This window comes from Trichomonas vaginalis, chromosome V (assembly GCF_026262505.1).
Source record: "Trichomonas vaginalis G3 chromosome V, whole genome shotgun sequence".
NCBI classification, from domain to species: Eukaryota; Parabasalia; order Trichomonadida; family Trichomonadidae; genus Trichomonas; species Trichomonas vaginalis.
In genome coordinates this window covers 19,429,782-19,445,613 of record NC_067207.1, presented here as the reverse complement: position 1 = coordinate 19,445,613, position 15,832 = coordinate 19,429,782, and the positions used below count along the sequence as shown (strand labels likewise).

The window sequence follows — 15,832 nt, the reverse complement described above, 5'->3', positions numbered from 1 at the left end:
TCAAGATTTCAGATAATCTATTATGAAAAGCAATCTACTTAATATGCATGGCCGTTCATATGAGATATATATTCATTTTGCACCTATTAGAGTATCAATTGTACCTTAGTATGTAGATTGCGCCTATTAATCCTTGGTATTGGCTGTAATTATCTTTTATATTAAGCTGTTGAACATTCATGGTAAAAAAAATATTCTGATACAAATTCAATTTACCTTGTTAATATTTAGGTACTATAAATAGAGATTTTACACAACTACAAGTGAATACAAAAGGAAGTTATACATCGAAAAAGAATTTCGAAATTCGTTGCATGAGAAGCACCTGATCATATTCAGATTATGTATTTTTGCATATAGAGCAACAAATTTTAAGTAATTATTCAAACCTCCTATTGGCCCTGGGAAACCAGTTTCATTCCCATAACAACCAATGGCGAAATACCAATTCCAAACATTAATACAACCATTGATATATGAACCATAGCCAGATCCAGTCAGGCTTAATCCGCCCCAATTATTACCGTTGTAATGAACACTTACTTTTTCATAACCAAGAACAAAGTGGTCATCTGGGTTTCTTTTGGTTCTATTTTCAGTTTGGATTGTTGGAGAGAGGCTTTGGCGCCACCAATTGTAATTATTACCACTCAATTGTGGATAATGAAGGAGAAATTCGTATTTGCCTTTCGTTTTATAGTAAGATTCTGTTTCAAGATCGGATAATATACTGTACATGTAATGACCAATGTAATGCCGAACATTGTTTTCTGTGAAGTATTTTTCTTCTGTTCTGATATCGTGATAAAAGATTAACTGGAAATAAGTATCATTGAAAAATGGGAATCTATACTTATTCCGATAGCCAATCTGTTTTCCGATTGTGACATCTGGGATAATCACTCTTCTTCAATCGAATTTTTTCTTACATAAAATTTTTGTCAATTTTCGATTTTTTCTGAACCTGATCAGAATCATTGTTGAAATTTGCCTAAAAGAGAATAGATATAGAAATACATTTTATAAGCTAATACTAATATAATTTTACATCAAGATAAAAACATATAAATAAGTATTTGAAATTGGAATTGTATGGTAAACTTTGCATGATATGCATCTTATCATATACAAATTATTAATCTTGACATACAAAGCAACCACATTTGTGTAAATATAAGAAGGACCTGGAATTCCTTTCTCAAGAATTCCGTAGCAGCCAATCGCATAGTGCCATTTAACGGAATTAATGTTGCCATTGATATAAGAGTATGAAGTGCTATTAGTTAAACTGAGTCCGCCCCAGCGTGCTGTTGGATAATGGACACTAACATTTTCGTAACCAAGGACGTAGTGATCATCTTCGTCAATTCGTGTATCATTTTCGGTCTGAATGGTGGGTGAGAGGGTTTGACGCCACCAATTATAGTTATTGCCATTTAATTCAGGATAGTGGATTAGAAATTCGTATTTGCCATTTATTTTATAGTAAGATTCTGTTTCAAGATCGGATAATATACTGTACATATATTGGCCAGTGTAAGGTCGAACATTATCATGGGTGAAGTAATTCTCTCCTGTTCTGACGTCTTGATAAAAAATAAGTTGGAAGATAGTTTCATTGAAGATAGTGCATCTATACTTATTCCCATAATCGATTTGATTCCCAATTGTGACATTTGGGATTCTCGATTTTATTATTCAAATTCTTTCCTTACAAAAAAAGTTTTTGACAGATTTTAATTTTTTCTGAGACACAGGAATCTATTTCTCAGCTATATAACAACCAATAGCGATTGGTTTCAAATAAAAATTAGCATAAAATCGAATTTTTGAATTTTTAATTTAATAATATCTGCACAACTTAGAGTAAATCCTGATATTTACTACATACAATAACAGTTACACCCCTAAAGACGAGAATTTTATCTATGTTCAGATGGAAATATGTGTGCAAAAGCAATAACAGTTATTCCTTTTTATACTTTTTTCAAAATAATTTTTATATCATTTCTTTTTATTGCAAAATTCACTAAGAAATTAAGAATCTTTTTGTGTCATTTCTTCATTCATTAGTTAAAAAAGACGCCTGCGAATTTGTTCATTAGATTCGTGACCAAAACTCCTGTTTTCAGAGGCATGCTCTGTCATAAAGTTTGTTTCTGGAGCTGATCTATCATGTGTAAGTACAGAAACAGCAACTAATGCTATTATTAAAACAGCAATTAAACAAATCATCAAAATAGTGAAATTGTCAGGTGGAAAATTAATTAATTTTTCTCTTTCATTATCATCGAAGAATTTTGTGACAAACTCTGTTTGTGATCCAAGTTTATTTTGTGTGATTACGCCTTCTAAAGATATATCATTTTGAATATAATAATTATTCAAGTTCAGTTGAGCATCGTCAAATTTGGCGTAAAGTTGCCTTACTGCTAAATTGCAATTAATTATCGAAATGTATTCAAATATGATATTTGAAGCTCTTGATATAATTAATCTATATGATTCTTTGGTATCTAAGGTGTTGCATTTAGTAATTGTTACATATGAAATTGATCCAGCAGTTACTTCAAATTCCATAACGACTTGCCATGATTCACAGCTATCTACTTTTATATATTTGCAGTCTTGAATAATGCCATATGCAATCTCCATACAAGAACACCATCCTACTCTACAATTTGATGCATTAATAAGTTTGGCAGTTACTTTTCCATTAATAAAGTACAATGGTCTCTGGCAACTATGTGAGAATTCATCAGAACATGTGGAAATGCTTATTTCTGAGGCGTGGTTAATAGAATTATAATTTTTAACTCTCGAATAGAAAAATTCGCCTTTTGAGAAACCATCTCTATCATTTCGTGTTGCACCTTTAGTGTTGCATCCAAGTGCAATGCACTGAGTACAATATAATTCGCCACCCGGGAAAATAGCAAATGCACCTCCTTGAATATTAGAATGGCAATTGACAAATTTGCACAGCACAATTGCAATACGTAGTGAACTGAAAATAGCACCACCTGATCCATCATTGCTAATTCCTTCAAATGTGGAGGCATGAACATAAATGTTTCGTGATTCTGTGCTGAAACTTGTATGTTCTGTTAGAAATTGGGGCACTGCTTCTTGTCCTGGGTAATACTTCGAATATGGAGTTGCTGTCATCGAAATGAACTGAAATTTTGCTCTAATTTTTTTGAATAAACAGTCGTCAGATTAAAAATTTTATAAAAATAAGGTTATTTTAAAATGGCTCAAAACTTATTCTATGACTCAGATTAAACTATCATTTTCATAACGTTTCATAAAATTATTTTTGCTTCAAATACATTCAATTCTTGATTATTTGTCGTTTGTTCTACATATTGTTTCTGTTTCATGCTCAGTTAGTACAATATGAATTTGTTACTTTGTCTAATGATTGTAACATAAGAAATAAGACTAGCCGAGGAAATAATATTAATTGTTTACATTAAATTAAAAACATATAAAAATACATTTGAATTTAAAAATGAATTTCGGTAAGCTTTAATTGTGTTACATCTTATCATATTTAAAGAATTAATTTTCGCATAAAGTGCAACGAAATTTAAATAATGATCACTTCCAAATGGACCTGGAATTCCTTTTTCAAATCCATATGCACCAATAGCATAGTGCCAACTAGGAAGATTAATATTTCCATTGATATATGAGCTGACATAGCCTTTTGTTAAGCTTAGTCCACCCCAGTTAAAATCAGTAAAATGCACATCAACTACTTCGTATCCAAGAACAAAATGATCATCCGAATTTTGTTGAGTCAAATTTTCGGTTTGAATAGTAGGTGAAAGAGTTTGACGCCACCAGTTGTAGTTTATCCCGTTAACTTCGGGATAATGGAGAAGAAACTCGTATTTATTGTTAATTTTATAGTTAGATTCGATTTCAAGATCTGATAATACGCTGTACATAAATCTTCCAGAAAAATGACAAACATTTTCCCGCGTAAAGTATTCTTCTTTCGTCCGAATATCATGATAAAAGATAAGTTGGAAGACCGATTGGTTGAATAATGTGAAGCGATACTTGTTCCCATAGTTTATTTGCTCTCCAATTGTAACATCTGGAATCATCTCTATTCTTCATGGAATTCTTTCAAAAAATTTACAATTTTCGATTTTTTCAATAGAGTCTGCAATGCACATTGAAATTTAAACTTTAACATTACGCACAAGCATCAATAAGTCCTAATGTCTTCTTTTGCTTCCAAAAACCAAATGAAAAACATGAAATAAAACTCATAAAAAATTAACTAAAGCCAAAACAGTTTTTACATTAATATTTTTGCTTTCTATGACTGTATATGCAATTTTCAAACGTTAGCAGCTAATTTACAACATCATTTATAAATAAGAAAACGAATTTCTAAGATTTTCAATAGTCAGTACCATTCTTATTTTCACGGATATCATTTCAAATTTCGTATCATTCGTTGGACCAATCTCCCAAGTGAATATGTTCCCCAAATCTTTATAATTCTCTAATTTCTCTCCGGCTTTCCCCAGCAATGCATCTAGCATGCTTAATCTTGTGTGAAATGGTTGAACTTTGATATCATGGATAAAAAAACTGACAACGATTATAAAGTATCGTTTCCATTCAATAATTTGATATAATTTTTTTCCCCTACATTATCTGTGACTAAATAATTTATGAATGAGAAATCGTTAGATCAGCATCGATATTATCCCAAAGAGGCAGAACTCGCTCTTTTATCGAATGCACTTCAAACGTACTTTAGTTTTCCAGAAAGAAGCAACGAAAGAAGTCAATTTGCTGCTGAAGTTTCTAAACAGCTATTGCAGTTCTCAAATCACTGGAATCAAAGAGCCGTAAGACTATGGTTTACTAATAATAAATCAAACTTCCGTAAAGTTGATCCAAATGAACAATATTACGTACAATATCAACAAATGCAGCCGCAAATACCACAACAAATACTTAAAAATGTTATGAAGCAATTAAAACAAAGTATACCACGCCAAACATCCGTCCATTTCGCTCAAACGTATACTGTATCACAAACTTCTCCGATGCAGCCACCATTACAGATGCCAATGCAGCAACCAATAAAAATTCAAAGCCATCCATTACAGAATTTAGAACAAAATCGAGCTTTACCCACAGAAAGTTTTATTCCTCAACTTAATCAGCTCTGTAAGGCAGCAAAACAAGCCAATGATAACGAAATACTATCAATTGTCAATGAATTCGATAAGACATGCCAGTTAATGCACTCCAAATTCATAAATGGAGCTTTAGAAAACAGAGAAATCTTCAAAACTATAAATTTTCCATCACCTAAGGAAGTTTTAGTGAACTACTATGATTTTTCTCCACGACCTCCATCAGCAGATCCTCATGGCGATCTCTGGAAGCAAAAAAGAAATTTTACAGATACAATTAAAGCGTTTGATACATCATATATAGGTCCATGTGGATGTGCATATATACATTGTATGCCTGATGGTCCAGAACGTGCTATATCTATTAAATCTGGAGATAATTGGAAATGTTTTCAGCTAAAAGTGAAAAACCAGATTGATAAATGCATTATTAATGAGAAATATGGCTTCTCTATATCAACTTCCTCGTTAGTAATTACTGATTTTGAGAATAACACTTCATTAGATGAAATTAAGTTAAATTCTACTACAGGATATGCATCAATATCGTTAGCACATAAAGATAATGCAATATGTGGGTTTAGTAGCTCTCCAACCATCAATTATGTCACTTCTGCAGGAAAATTAACTCAAATTACTCCAAATGTCCCACAATCATATGGTATATCATCACTAGGATTCTTGGAATCATCATCTTTTAACGGAATGGTTGTTTCTTTCTCTCAATCTCCCACTATTCAAGTTTTATCTTCAGATGGAAAGCCAGTTCGTTATTTAATCGGTCATACAGATATTACAAACTCAATATCAATCTCTAACGGATTAATATTGACAACATCCGAAGATAAAACTTCAAAAATTTGGGATATTAGACAATCTACGCCGGCAATGTCTTTATCTGCCGATAAGAAATCAGTTACTGGGTCGTCAATAAACGGAAAATACGTTGCATTATGTACTTACGATGCAACTGTCTGTTTATTTGATTTGAGAATTGTAAAACCAATTATTGGCATAAAGACAGATGAATATGCCGGTGAATCTCCATTCTATGATGACCAATCTGATACATTAAAGTTGTTTGGTGTCGCTTCTAAAGAAGGAAGAAGTGATAGTTTGCTATTCTTGAGAGATGACTTGCAAAGTTCTAAGTATATTTATAGAGAATATAATAATTTATTATCAAAATCTGTTGTTTAATTTGTTTTTTTTTTAAAAAAAAAATGTTTGATTCTTTTTCATATATCATAATTTTCTCTGTTTTAACTTGTGATATTGCCATAACAAACGATTTCATTTAATTTTATATAACTAGTACATACACTTCATATTATTTAGGATGAAATGAATTTGATACAAGCCATATTTGTTGTATATATTGCATCATTGATCTCATTTCATTGATAGTTGCTGAATAATTAAGTTCTTCTATGATCATTACGTAACAAATAGTGTTTATTCATCGAATTAAACAAAATAAGTGAATCTGTAATATGTTTATATCTTTAATCTGCTGTCGTTTAATTGATTATTTTGTATATCAGCTCTATATATTCATAATATGATTATGGGGATTGATATCAACGATATATCAATCAATATCCTATTTATCCAAGATATTTAGACTACATATTCATGTGAATTAATGTTGGACACTTTATAAAGCTTAATAAGGAAAGTAACTTCAATATTCAACATTTGCTATTAAATTTTGAAAAACATTATAAATATTAGGAACCCAACGGCAACTATCAAATATCAAGGAGAAGGAGTTCACATATTTTCCGTGAAACAAGTGAAAAAAAGTTTATATTTTAATATTTTTAAATTTTATATAAAAACTGAAAGTCTTTAGTAATAGTAAATTAATCTTTTCATTTGCTACGCAATTTGCTCTCTTGTGAAGCTGCAGCCCTCTGGAGGAAATCGCTAACTTGATCGAGTTCAACGTTGTTAAGTGGACGCCACTGGATTGACCTCTGCTTATCAAATTCCCACCAAAGGAATGTGCTAGAAGTTTCTGTGATAACTTGAGATTTAACATTCGCGTAAGCAACAACAGATGAGTATGAGATTGTAATTTGACCGTTTGTTTCTTTATTAGCTGTAATCTTGTAAAGGCTACGAGTAGCAACTCTAGAGTTTGGATCAAGGAAGTTAATATCCATCTTGAAACTGTATGAGAGAATAGAGTTTGATTTTGCGAACCTCATTTTTGAAACAAAACAACTGCATTGATCGACTGTTAATGAAGGAATCGTAAGAAGTTTGATGTATAAATCGTTTATTGTGCATTTAATTGTCCTGGTTGGAGGGTTACTAATGGTAGTAAGCTTAATCTCAATAGGAGGATTAGTAACTTTCGTACCACTTAGTGCGAAAAAAGTTAAAAACAGAAACATTGAATTGTCACGTTTTTTTAATTTCAATCTATTAAAATCTTCAAAAAATATTACTTATTTTAATATAAAGATAATAAAAGAAAATTATCTGAAGTTCTGAATTGTGAAGGCAGAAACTCTCAATTTTTTTAATTTGACATGGATAAATTTATGATCAAAAATTAACCACAAATATATGTTCATCACATTTGTATAGTACTTTATAAAAATTTTTTATTCCTCATAGTTTATTTTGAATGTAAGGTTCGTTTTGAGCCATACAATTTTAGACATAAATAAGTTTCCCTGTGGTAATGATAAAGATCATTAAAAACAAACAAACAAACTTTATTCCGAATAAAAAATATATAAATAAAGATCAAGATTGTGTTTCATTATTAATAATTCCAACAACAACTTCATGTAACTTGAGATGTTGGATCAAATCATCAATATCTTTATCAGATGAGTTATTTGTCACATTAAGATTCGTAAAATCATAAACAAATATGGAATCAACATCATGCAGCATTTTTCTGTAATACGCAACAGCACTAGAAAGGTCTCCCATAAACAAAGCCGATCTTATGTCAGCTCCTGCAGTATTTAGCATTTCTACATGCTGAGGAAGGAGTTTCTTAAGAGCAGGAACATAAACTGTTAACCGTTTTACGATGAAATTGAGAACTTTCAGCATGGAAATGTTCCAATCGTAATAAATCGCTGAGAAATTGCGATGTGTGTTCGTTCTCATCATGGAAATGATCATTGTATCCTTAGAAACGCTGTAACTGATGATACATTCGCTATCTATCGTTTCAGAATCCTGATTTTCAAGAGCTTTGTATCTAATGAGTAATTCCTTCCATTCTGCCTTCGGATTTCCATTGCATTCTTCTGGAAATGTAATAGAAACGAAATTTTGGAAGTTTTGGTACGTAATATGCTTAAAATCTTGACAACCTGATAAAAGAAGGCCATGCTTGATAAATGCTAATACATGTAACCTTACTTTTATGTATTCTTCGATCAAAATATCCAAAAACTTCCAATAATCAATTGTTTTCGTTTCTGTGAAGAATTCTTGACATGGCTGCCAGAATGGGAACAAAGCATGATGAACGCTGACTGCATCATCCGTAGTTATGGTGATTACGGATCCTTCCGGAGTGATTTGCTCATTAGAAACTAAATCTGCAATATCTGGCTGAGAATATATGATGGAATATTCGATAATAGCACTAAAGAATCTGAATAATGGGAAATCATATTGATAAGTAATGAATTTGTTGAAAACAACAAATAAATAATTCGATTCTTCCATGAAATGGGCTGTTCTTATCATGGTTTTGGTCATTCTATCAATTAGAAATTGTGTCTTGTACATATTCGATAGATAAGCCGTTAAAACTTGGTCAAATTTTGTAAATGGTTTTTGTGGGTCTTCAAATGAGATTCCGTTAATGAAAATAGAGCATATTTTAGGGAAAACCCAATAATACTTCTTGAATTCGCCTTCATCATACGATCTTTCTACAAATTCTTGTTCTTTTACATAATCAATGAAACTGAATATTGTATGTCTCAACGGCGCGTTCCTGTCATCATGAGAATCAATTTCTTCTAATGACATAATGCGGTCAACACTGTCAACTCTTGTTATTTTTCTTTTTGATGAAGATCTGGAGATGAAATTGCCACCGGACCTTGTAAAAATTGATGACTGTGACTCTCTGATCTTTGGCGGAGGTATTTCTATTGGATCCGTGCCAATATCAACGTAATTCGAAGTATCTTTTATGTTTGGAACGGTTTTTTGTACCTTTAAACGGTCGTTTTCTTCTTTTAGTATGGTGATCTGTAGTCTAAGTTCGGTTTCTAAGCTCTTGAGTTGTTCAATTTGTACTGACCGTTCATTTGCTTGTTCTCTGTACTGTCTCTTCTTGGTTCTCTGTGTTGTTGCTTCATTTTGAACATCTGTGATAAACTTTTTAGCTGATTCAGCTCGATTATAATGATTTTTTAATTCTTTTTCGATGACTTTGATATTTTCGTCTTTCAAAGAGATCATATCTCGTAGTTTGTGTATCTCGTCATTATATGATTCGCTAAGCTTCGGATACTTCTCTAATAACGACATATAAAATAATTTGATTTTTGCAAATAGCTTGCCATGCTCGTCACTAATTTCCTTTAACTGTATGCATCCTTCATTCCAAGCAAAGTTATATGCATCACAAAGCTGATTTAAGATTTCAAATTTTTCTTCTGGAGAAGCTTGGCCGTATGAATTGATTGGTATTTGCGAAATCGACTCTTCTAAGTTCTTTAGAAGATTCATTGCTTTTTCTGGAAAAACTTTTGAAACAACGATGTTTCTGAAATGAGTTAAATCTGCTTGTGTTTGAATGCCGCCCTTCTTAAATCCTACTGTGTTTAGCGATTTGCCTTCCATCAGCAAAGAAGATGCTTTTTTATTATCCATTTTTGAGACTCTGACGCGTGAGATTGATGCATTAGTCCTTCGAGAACTCTCTGACATCAATGTTTCCGGACGGCCCTTCTTGATTTCAATCAGCGGCACTGCTGATTGAGTTTTTTCGGACATTTCAGAGCCTCGAAAAATTTTGCACGTTATCTCCTCATGTAAAGGAATTGTTCCCTGAAACTCATATCACCTATCTATGATTAGCCGAAAAACTAACAAATTTTTATGAAATCTGTTATTTTGGCAAATTCTCCAAAAAATATATGAATAAGATAACGACTTTGAGTTCATATTTTTAAGCAACTTCTTGAGTAATTTTAATAGCCTAATCCACAATTTTGGATTTTGAAGATAACAAAAATCTATGATATATTGTTTGCTGTATCGCAATTCTTAGTGAATAATTTGATCACATACTAATAAATAATATATTTACATAATAACAAACAAAAACAAATATATAATAACAAAAAATCTGTTATAAAAAGCGCTGATTTCTAGCTTGAGGCATAACAAATCCTCGATTGTTGTGACTCCTTTCGGAAATGCGTGGTTTGGAAAAGTATTTTGTTACATACCCAAAAACTAATGGAACAAAAAACCAAAAGATGACAAGAAATACTTCTTCACGCGTCTGAAACATGGAATCAAATACGTTAGGTACATTTGGATTATTTGTATAAATCAACATGAATACAAAGAAGAAAATTAAGCTTCCTATAACTCCAGGAACATTAACTACATTAAATTTTTCGAAATCAGATATTAGAAATGCTGTGTAAAAAGCAAATGAATTAGCAATAATTAAGAAAGGAGATTCTACAGCTGTGAATGGATCTGAGCATCTTCTTATTACGAAAAAGATTGTTTCAATAAGCAAAAATGCCAAGGCAGTGAAAAACATGAAAACAAAAAAGAACTTTGTTTTCTTGGTGTAAATTTGAGAAGGTTTTGTAACATCAAGCATTATTTCTTCTGAAGACTTCGAATTCTTGGTAATGCAATGAGGGAATAAACTCAAAACAGTAAATAAAAGCATTACAGGATATAAACTGCAACTAAATGCATAGCTATAATTAATATTCGCTTTGATACTAAAGCAAAATTGCATCATTGCTAATAAAATGTTCTTTGATTCATAAAACTTTAACAATGAATCAATTCTTTCACTCAGCCATGAACTTCCTACAAAAATCAATGAAGAAAACTGTTCGAAATTCGTAACAATTATATCTGAACTTATATTGTTTGGTTTGATCTCATTTGCAGGAATAGCAACTGATAAATTGGCAACATTCATATAACAAGAGTCATAAACAGAATGGCCGACAGCGAGAACTCTTTGTTTAAGAATCTTTTGCTGGTATTCACAGAAAGCTGCTGTTTGTAAATAATTTGATCTTTGCATAATTAAAACAGGAGTTTTCTTAAATAGTTCTGCAGCATGATCAGCGTATTCCGAAGTTACAATATATTCAAGAGAATGTCCTGTAATAATAATACAATCATATTCTTGTCGTTCGAAGAGATAAGTCAAAGAAATATCAACATCATCTTGTGAACTTCCTTTTATCTGGCCAATTGATGGATTATTACCATCTATTAATCCTAGAGAAATGATTGTGATTATTAATGACATCCCTTTCGATGTTGTTGCAAAACAGATTTGATCAAAATGTTGTTTTGCATGACTTAAGAACAATAAACTGCCTTTTCGACTTCTATCTTCAAAGCCTAATAATGCAAGGAATGTCATGTTCTTTTCTATATAATCTTCAACAATAGGAAATTGAAATTCTGTGTCTGCAACACCTAATTCAATAATTTTGTTGCAGAATTCATCGTATTTCTTCTTTTTCAGTCGTTTATAGGCGCATACTTCGACATGGAATCCTTCAGTATGAAATTGGTCATAATATTTGTCGTAATATTGAAGATCTTCAACGACAAAATTCATAACTTTGTAAATTCCTCGAGTAAGAACGAGATAATCATCTTCATGTCCATCATCAACAATAATGGTGATCCTTGGATGCTTAGAACATGAATGAATTAATTTCATTGTTTTGTAATGCTTGATTTTATCGTTTTGTAGCAATGAACTATCTTCTGGTGTCCTTTTAACAAGCATAACACCACTCCTGGCTGCTAATTTAAGGAGTTCTTCGTCATCGTGAAAGCGAGAAATATAATTTATTTTTGATTTCTCGATTATGATGGAAGCTGAGTGGCATAGTGATATATGTTCGAAGAAAAGATTTGTTTCTTCATTTACAGTTAATGCAGGATCTGCAAAATGTCGATTTAAATTTTCTTCTGTAAAAGTCTCTGATTCAATAAAATGAGACAGCTGACGCGAGGATATATCATCACCAAATAGTTGGTTGTTCAAAAATATTCTCTTGAGTATTGGTCTTCGCTCAAGTAACATTGATCTTGAAATGAGTAAGGAATTGCAGCTTATTATCTCTGAAAACTTATCTATACTATTTACAAACATCTTTTCTATATTTCTTTGGAAGATATTTCCGTTAAATAGCATTAATAAATCGAGTAATGAAAATAATTCCAATGGAATAAGTGGTGTTAGTGTGGAAATATAATTAACAAATGTAATTATTAAGAATTTCCTGATTTCTGTTGCATCTCCGACAAAAAAATATGAATAAGTATATAAAGTCCCGAAAATTGACAATAAAAGCATTATGACACCTTCATATATATTAAATCTACGCAGAATCCTTTCCATCGATGTGATTCTAAATGATGGAAGGTTGTTTCTTACTGTGTTGCAGTCTTCTCCGGAAAAAATAACTCCGCCAATGGCAAAATTCTGTTGATGTATGATTGAATATCTTTCTATCAAGTTTTTTGTTGATATGTCGAAGGTTTTGTTATTAAAATGGAGGTTTGCTGCAAAAAAATATTTGGTTGTCAGTGATGTTTTGGAAACTTCTGGATCTGTAACTGGTGATCGAGTTATATCTGTAATTGTGAATGATTGATTGCCAAGCGATTCTTCAAAGGGTAAATTGATGAATTCAACAGGAGATTTTGGCTGCCATTGAGATGATCCATCAATTATGTGAGTTTCGATGGATGTTTGTTGCCCATTGTCTGTATTGAAAAGGATTATGTCTGCTGGAACATAGTCGCCATTCATTAATTTTATTATATCGCCAGTATGAAGATCTGACCATTTTGTTTTTATCCATTGCATATTTCGAAGGACTAAAGTAGTTCTATTGTTAATTTTTGATATCCAGAACCTTGTTCGAGAATAACGAATATAATCATTCATGAAAGATGTTAAAATAGTAAGAATAACTGGAAATATTATGACCCACATCCTAACTTTAGATGGAATATATACATTTATTATTGCTATCATGATATATAGCCAAAATGAAAACCTTGTGAAGCAATTTTTCAGCCCGCTTGGAATCTTATCTGCGAAAGATGAAGGTCTACAGCATGGATTGTTAGGAACATCGTCGCTTTTCCCGGAATATCCATCAATATGATGGGAAAAAGCAACAGATGTCATCAAGCCAATATTTTCCTTTCAAAATTTTATATCATGGCGGATATGAAATGGATAAAAATGATTTTTTTTAACTTGAATAAGAACCATTCCTTCTAGACTTTCTTTTTCTGACAAATGTCCGTTTATTATTCAAAATGCTTTGAAAAGAGCAATTTATGGAAATTGGAAAATGGCGGCATTGGAAAAAAATAAACTAAATTTCAAATAATCAAAACTGGAAAGAGGTACAAGCTCTGTCCTTTGATTGTCTAAATCTTTTTCCTCGGTAATCCATCAATGTAAAATAAGGCAAGAGAATTTGTTAGTATCGCTCTGTATACACACTATGCATTCAATGGATCGTACAAATTTGTTAACCATTTAGTTAACTCTTTTTTCATATAAATTTTCTGAATATAGGTTAATCAAACATGACCATCGTCTATTTGTCTTGCAAACATTACGTTGTAATAATTAATGGGCGATGAGTATTCATACTTTATGAATTTTCATCAGGACAATTATTTTCAGTAATAGAACTAATATTAGATGCTCTTTACTTCTGTTAATCTGGTAAATAAAGGTTTCGTGTGATAAAAACACCTGATTTTAGTCTGAGATTGAAATCTTCCATTTAGTTTGTATCTGCTAATGAATTATAAATTAGGAAAGTCGAACTTGTATGTATTAAATTTATGTGAATGTGTCTATATTCAATTTGCACTTTAAAAATGAAATCGAAAAATATTAAATATAATTTAAATAAACTCATAGTATATTTTTACAAAACAAATTCTTCAAAGCCAAATGAAAAGTCATCTAACTCAGTTTCGAAGAGATCTACACTGTTCACTTCTAATGGAATACCATTGGATGGTTCTGGTATTTTCTCAACTTCAACAGGAGTTTGGTATGAAAGTGTCTGTTCTGGGGTAGATGGCGCTGAAGACTGGACTTTTGGTGTATGTTTGTATGATGTTGGCTTAAAAACACCACGCATTAACTTATTCATTCTATTCTTGACAGAAATATCTGTACGTTTTGGGAAAAATCTTGCAATCTGCTTCCATTTTGGACCAATCTCGTTGTACTTTTGTGTAAGAAGAAAATCTTCTTCGTGTGTCCATGGGCCTTTCTCGATGTTAGGGGATAAGTACTTGAGGTACCTTTCTCTTACTTGCCTAACATTACAGTTTTCTAATTTAGAAGCAATGATATTCCAATTTCCTACACCGTACATCTGGACAAGTTCCAAGAGTTGATTATCTTCATCCTTGGAGAAGTTAGTTCTTGGATGTGGTTTGCCTGAGTTGCGATAGCTAACAATACTCATGAATGACAAATTGGTTATTTTTAGCTTTTTTCATTGAAAATATTGATTGGTTTACAAGAAGTATTTTTCCCTTTCAATTTTTTCAGTGATTTACAAAAACGCGCATCGAAAAAACATGTGAGGATTTTATTTTAGAAAAGTCTATCGTCAAATAAAAGTTTACAAATACCCATCCTTGTGTTACTCTCTTATGTTATTCCCAGTTAAGGAAATATTTAGCAGCTAGATTCCAGATAGCATGTTCATTGATACCATTTGCAAAATTATGGTATTTTATTTAGAGTTTTCGGAAGTCTTTATTTCATTTCGAAAATAATGATTAATATAGTAAGTATAATAATTAAAAATGGCGAAATTATTTTCAATATAAAAGATTCAAAGTGCGATCACATTTCATAAAAATTGAAAACTCTCCGCTAAATTTGAGCTTTACGTATCAATTCATCTCTTTTCATTATATAGTTTGAAATATCAGGATATAAATTTCCGTTTCGAGGTTTTTGACAAATCATTTGATCATACCGATAATTTCCATTTTTTCTAAATCCGGATCTCAACGTCTTTCGCTAAATTTAAATGCATAATTATTGTTGGCTTGATTATTCCCTGATATGTGACACTTCAATGTTATCATTTCACTTTTTAATATGAGAAAATTATCTTTTTTCATGTTTGAGATTTAATGTCACGCAATAATTCACCATTCTTTATATGCTTCAGCATTATCTTATTTATTCATATATAATTCATTCCAGATTTTGTAGCAATATTTTATTTTTTATAGAAAATCAATTTCTATAATTTAAATACCTTGCACATTCATCATAAGCATAATGAGCATTATGAAACTTACATTATTTTATTCTTTTTTATTATATATTGAAATAATTTGCTAGCATGTTTAAATATGTTCAAAGTATTAATGGCAAATGG

At 31.3% G+C, this 15,832-nt stretch overlaps 9 protein-coding genes across 9 annotated transcripts; 1 reads left to right on the top strand and 8 right to left on the bottom strand.

Moving 5' to 3' along the window:
- Positions 1–249: 249 nt before the first annotated feature.
- Positions 250–738, bottom strand: TVAGG3_0365620 (glycine-rich protein family; the record flags this gene model as incomplete). Its single annotated transcript, XM_001311760.1, has 1 exon — positions 250–738. One exon carries the CDS (start codon positions 736–738, stop codon positions 250–252), a length of 489 nt encoding a protein of 162 aa, XP_001311761.1.
- A 1,335-nt stretch (positions 739–2,073) lies between these two features.
- On the bottom strand, positions 2,074–3,168 carry TVAGG3_0365610 (uncharacterized protein; the record flags this gene model as incomplete). Its single annotated transcript, XM_001311761.1, has 1 exon — positions 2,074–3,168. The coding sequence occupies one exon, from the start codon at positions 3,166–3,168 to the stop codon at positions 2,074–2,076; it is 1,095 nt and encodes a 364-aa protein (XP_001311762.1).
- Positions 3,169–3,470: 302 nt separating this feature from the next.
- TVAGG3_0365600 (glycine-rich protein family) lies at positions 3,471–4,129 on the bottom strand (the record flags this gene model as incomplete). Its single annotated transcript, XM_001311762.1, has 1 exon — positions 3,471–3,956. One exon carries the CDS (start codon positions 3,954–3,956, stop codon positions 3,471–3,473), a length of 486 nt encoding a protein of 161 aa, XP_001311763.1.
- Positions 4,130–4,683: 554 nt separating this feature from the next.
- On the top strand, positions 4,684–6,775 carry TVAGG3_0365590 (U4 snRNA binding; the record flags this gene model as incomplete). Its single annotated transcript, XM_001311763.1, has 1 exon — positions 4,698–6,371. One exon carries the CDS (start codon positions 4,698–4,700, stop codon positions 6,369–6,371), a length of 1,674 nt encoding a protein of 557 aa, XP_001311764.1.
- A 220-nt stretch (positions 6,776–6,995) lies between these two features.
- Positions 6,996–7,739, bottom strand: TVAGG3_0365580 (uncharacterized protein; the record flags this gene model as incomplete). The annotated part of the gene is made up of 1 exon (XM_001311764.2): positions 7,046–7,384. One exon carries the CDS (start codon positions 7,382–7,384, stop codon positions 7,046–7,048), a length of 339 nt encoding a protein of 112 aa, XP_001311765.1.
- Positions 7,740–7,931: 192 nt separating this feature from the next.
- On the bottom strand, positions 7,932–9,185 carry TVAGG3_0365560 (uncharacterized protein; the record flags this gene model as incomplete). The annotated part of the gene is made up of 1 exon (XM_001311765.1): positions 7,932–9,185. The coding sequence occupies one exon, from the start codon at positions 9,183–9,185 to the stop codon at positions 7,932–7,934; it is 1,254 nt and encodes a 417-aa protein (XP_001311766.1).
- A 16-nt stretch (positions 9,186–9,201) lies between these two features.
- On the bottom strand, positions 9,202–10,160 carry TVAGG3_0365570 (uncharacterized protein; the record flags this gene model as incomplete). Its single annotated transcript, XM_001311766.2, has 1 exon — positions 9,202–10,160. A coding segment is annotated over one exon (959 nt), but the record flags the coding sequence as incomplete, so codon positions are not given.
- Positions 10,161–10,518: 358 nt separating this feature from the next.
- TVAGG3_0365550 (phospholipid-translocating ATPase protein) lies at positions 10,519–12,540 on the bottom strand (the record flags this gene model as incomplete). The annotated part of the gene is made up of 1 exon (XM_001311767.1): positions 10,519–12,540. The coding sequence occupies one exon, from the start codon at positions 12,538–12,540 to the stop codon at positions 10,519–10,521; it is 2,022 nt and encodes a 673-aa protein (XP_001311768.1).
- Positions 12,541–14,333: 1,793 nt separating this feature from the next.
- On the bottom strand, positions 14,334–14,930 carry TVAGG3_0365540 (RNA polymerase II transcription regulator recruiting protein; the record flags this gene model as incomplete). Its single annotated transcript, XM_001311768.1, has 1 exon — positions 14,348–14,899. The coding sequence occupies one exon, from the start codon at positions 14,897–14,899 to the stop codon at positions 14,348–14,350; it is 552 nt and encodes a 183-aa protein (XP_001311769.1).
- Positions 14,931–15,832: the final 902 nt, after the last annotated feature.